The sequence below is a fragment of the Mandrillus leucophaeus genome, unplaced genomic scaffold (genome assembly GCF_000951045.1).
Source record: "Mandrillus leucophaeus isolate KB7577 unplaced genomic scaffold, Mleu.le_1.0 Scaffold74, whole genome shotgun sequence".
Lineage (NCBI taxonomy): Eukaryota > Metazoa > Chordata > Mammalia > Primates > Cercopithecidae > Mandrillus > Mandrillus leucophaeus.
In genome coordinates this window covers 3,295,967-3,300,314 of record NW_012108030.1, presented here as the reverse complement: position 1 = coordinate 3,300,314, position 4,348 = coordinate 3,295,967, and the positions used below count along the sequence as shown (strand labels likewise).

The 4,348-nt window shown below is 54.6% G+C and overlaps 1 protein-coding gene across 1 annotated transcript in view; it reads left to right on the top strand.

Annotated features, from left to right (window-relative positions):
- RCN3 (reticulocalbin 3, EF-hand calcium binding domain) overlaps window positions 1-3,934 on the top strand; it is a 26,738-nt gene extending 22,804 nt beyond the window's left edge. Inside the window, exons 5-7 of the mRNA XM_011966075.1 lie at window positions 2,606-2,805; window positions 3,354-3,499; window positions 3,547-3,934. Coding sequence (XP_011821465.1) covers window positions 2,606-2,805; window positions 3,354-3,461 — 308 coding nt within the window. The 3' untranslated portion in view covers window positions 3,462-3,499; window positions 3,547-3,934. The remainder of the gene's footprint in view (window positions 1-2,605; window positions 2,806-3,353; window positions 3,500-3,546) is intronic.
- Window positions 3,935-4,348: the final 414 nt, after the last annotated feature.

The following is a 4,348-nucleotide window of genomic DNA, read 5'->3' as shown; positions in this document are numbered from 1 at the left end:
TCTTTCTTTCTTTCTTTTCTTTCTTTCTTTCTGTCACTGTCTTTCTTTATGTCTGTGTGTGTGTGTGTGTCTGTCTCTATTAAATAGAGATGGGGTCTCACTATATTGTCCAGGTTGGGCTAGAACTCCTGGGCTCAAGCAATCTTCCCACCTTGGCCTCCCAAAGAGCTGGGATTACAGGTGTGAATCACCACACCTGGCTGAGAGAACATTTTTATTTTTTTTTGTTAAGAGATGGGGTCGGGCCGGGAGCAGTGGCTCACGCCTGTAATCCCAGCACTTTGGGAGGCTGAGATGGGTGGATCATGAGGTCAAGAGTTTGAGACCAGTCTGGCCAAGATGGTGAAACCCCGTCTCTACTAAAAATACAAAAATTAGCCGGGCATGGTGGCAGGTGCCCGTAATCCCAGCTACAAAAATTGAAAGTAATTAGCCAGGGTCAGGTGTGGTGGCTCACGCCTGTAATCCCAGCACTTTGGGAGGCCGAAGCAGGTGGATCACCTGAGGTCAGGAGTTTGAGACCAGCCTGGCCAGCGTCGTGAAACCCCGTCTCTACTAAAAAAGTACATAAATTAGCCAGGCTTTGTGGCAGGTGCCTGTAATCCCAGCTACTCGGGGGATTGAGGCATGAGAATCGCTTGAACCTGGGAGGCAGAGATTGCAGTGAGCTGAGATCGCGCCACTGCACTCCAGCCTGGGTGACAGAGTGAGACTGTGTCTCAACAAAATAATAAAAACGGGGTGCGGTAGCTCACGCCTGTAATCCCAGCACTTTAGGAGGCTGAGGTGGGTGGATCACTTGAGGTTAGGAGTTTGAGACCAGCCTGACCATGGTGACACTCAGTCTCTACTACAAATACAAAATTAGCCAGGCGTGCTGGTGCATACCTGTAATCCCAGCTACTCAGGAGGCTGAGGCAGGAGAATTGCTAGAACCTGGGAGGCAGAGGTTACAGTGAGTCGAGATCGTGCCACTGCACTCCAACCTGGGCAAAAATAGCAAAACTCCATCTCTAAAAAAAAAAAAAGAAAAAAAAAGAGAGAGATGGGGTCTTGCCCTGTCGCCCAGACTGGAGTGCAGTGGGGTGATCTTGGCTCACTGAAGCTTTGACCTCCTGGGCTCAAGGGATCCTCCCACCTCAGCCTCCCAAGTAGCTAAGACTCCAGGCCCAGTGTGGCCTCTGGAGATATTTCTGGTTGTCACTTCTAGTGGGGAAAGGATGCTACTGACATCTCCTGGATGGAGCCCAGGGATGCCCCTGAGCTTTCTCCCGTACACAGGACAAGCCCTGACACAAGGAGGTCACAGGCCCCAGATGCCGGCAGCTGTCCCCATCTCTCTCTTTTTTTTTTTTTTTTTGAGACAGTCTTGGTCTTGTTGCCCAGGCTGGAGTGCAGTGGCAGATCTCAGCTCATTGCAACCTCCGCCTCCCAGGTTCAAGCAATTCCCTTGTTTCAGCCTCCTGAGTAGGTGGGACTACAGGTGTGCACCACCACGCCCGGCTAATTTTGTATTATTTTCTACATTTTGATATGTTACTGTAGGGAGGAGTTAAGAAATAGGCGCCAGAGCCCAAATGTTCAAGTCCCAGCCCTGCTTCTTCCCATTGTCTTTAGCAGATTCCTTCAACCCACTGGGCCTCAGGTGTCATCTGTATAATGGAGGCTAGTGATGGTTTCTGCCTGATAGAGCTGAGGAATGGAAGATGAAGTCTTAATGGGATGAAGGAACTGACAAGACAGGCCGGGTGCGGTGGCTCATGCCTGTAATCCTGGCACTTTTGGGAGGCTGAGGCAGGTGGATCATGAGGTCAGGAGTTCAAGACCAGCCTGGCCAAGATGGTGAAACCCCCGTCTCTACTAAATATACAAAAATTAGCTGGGCATGGTGGCACGTGCCTGTAATCCCAGCTACTCGGGAGGCTGAGGCACGAGAATCACTTGAACCCAGGAGGCAGAGGTTGCAGTGAGCCAAAATTGTGCCATTGTGCTCCAGCCTGGGCAACAAGAGCGAAATTTCGTCTTAAAAACTTTTTTTTTTTTAAAGAGATGGGATCTTGCCCTGTTGCCCAGGCTGGAGTGGTGTGGGGTGATCAGTGCAAGACTCCATCTCAAAAAAAAAAAAAAATGTTGTAGAAACAGGGTCTTGCTATGTTGCCCAGATTGGTCTTGAATCTTGGCCTCAAATGACCCTCTTGCCTGGGTCTCCCAAAGTGTTGGATTACAGTCATCACTGCACCTGGCATATCTGTCACCTGCTAACTGGCCCCAAACACCCTCGCACGTTCCTCCTGCATAGACATTGCTTACTCTCTGCCAGGCACTGCCTTGCCCAATGCACACACTACTTCACATGTGTATCAATGAAATCAATCAATCATGCAATCAACCCATCAAATGAATTTCACCTGTAACATAAATGATTGCTTGTAAGTCAGGTTTTGTTACTAATTCCATTGAAACAGAAGAGGAAGCTGAGGCGGGAGAGAGGGTAGTGAGTTGCTCAAGGGCCTGGTTCAGGAAGTATCAGAGCCAGGATCAGCCCCCAGCTCCACTAGACCCCCAGAAATGCCCCTGACCTTGTCCCCTCTGTCCCGTCCCCCAGCGGATCTGTACTCCGCCGAGCCTGGGGAGGAGGAGCCGGCGTGGGTGCAGACGGAGAGGCAGCAGTTCCGGGACTTCCGGGATCTGAACAAGGACGGGCACCTGGACGGGAGTGAAGTGGGCCACTGGGTGCTGCCCCCGGCCCAGGACCAGCCCCTGGTGGAAGCCAACCACCTCCTGCACGAGAGCGACACGGACAAGGTGCAGTGATGCGGCCGCGGCGGGAGCGGGTGCAGTGATGCGGCCGCGGCAGGGGCGGGTGGGCATCGCATGCCAGCCCCCAGAAATGAGTAAGACCTGGGCCTGGAGCTTAGCGTCCCTTTAGGTGTGATAAAAAAAAGAAGGACAGAGAGAGAGGAAAAGAGAGGGGGACAGAGACCCAGAGAGAGGGGGACAGAGACCCAGAGAGAGGGGGACAGAGACCCAGAGAGGGGGGGACAGAGACCCAGAGAGAGACAGAGACCCAGAGAGGGGGGACAGAGACCCAGAGAGAGGGGGACAGAGACCCAGAGAGAGAGGGGGACAGAGACCCAGAGAGAGGGGGACAGAGACCCAGAGAGAGAGGGGGACAGAGACCCAGAGATCCAAAGAGAGAAGGACAGGGACCAAGACAGGGGGACAGACTCAGAGAGAAAGGGACAGAGGCCCAGAGAGAAGGGTTCCAGAGACTTGGGGACACACTTGGATGCGGGGAGGGCTTTCGAAAGCAGGGCCGTGTTGTCCCCTCTGAACCCTGACCCTCCCTCCAGGATGGGCGGCTGAGCAAAGCGGAGATCCTGGGTAATTGGAACATGTTTGTGGGCAGTCAGGCCACCAACTATGGCGAGGACCTGACCCGGCACCACGATGAGCTGTGAGCTCCGTGCACCTGCCACAGCCTCAGGGGCCCCGCACAGTAACCCGAGCCCCGTGCACCTGCCACAGCCTCAGGGCCCCACACAGTGACCCAAGGAGGGGCCGCGGTGGTCTAGGCCCCTCCCTGTCCAGGCCCTGCAGGAGGCAGATGCAGTCCCTGGCATCCTCCTGCTCATGGGCTCTCAGGAACCCCTTGGGTCAGCTTATGTCCCTGTCATACCCCCAACCCCGGGGAGGGGCCGTCACAGTCCCAGAGGATAAGCAACACCTATTTCTGACTGAGTCTCCCAGCCCAGACCCAGGGACCCTGGCCCCAAGCTCAGCCTCTAAAAACCGCCACCAACCCCTCCAGCTCCGAATCTGAGCCTCCACCACACAGACTGAAGCTCCCCTGGCCCCAGCCCTCTCCTGCCTGGCCCGGCCTGGGACACCTCCTCCCTGCCAGGAGCCAATAAAAGCCAGCGCCGGGACCTTGTGTGTCTGTGTCTGTCTGTTGTCTGCCTGTCTCTATGAAGGGGAAAGGGGCCCTGGAGACGGTTTGGGGGCTGTGACTGGGAGTTGGGGGCTGAGGCATGCAATAGGGGACCAGGCATTTGAAGCTGAGTGTTGGAGGGATTGGAGGGCGTTCTGGGTATAAAAACAAACATCAAACAAAATTGGGCCTGGCTCAGTGGCTCACGCCTGTAATTCCAGCAATTTGGGAGGCCGAGGCAGGCGTTCCAAACTCCTGAGGTCAGCAGTTCGAGACCAGCCTGGCCAACATGGTGAAATCCTATCTCTACTAGAAATACAAAAATTAGCCGGGCATGGTGGCGGGCGCCTGTAGTCCCAGCTACTCCGGAGGCTGAAGCAGGAGAATCGCTTGAACCCGGGAGCTGGAGGTTGTAGT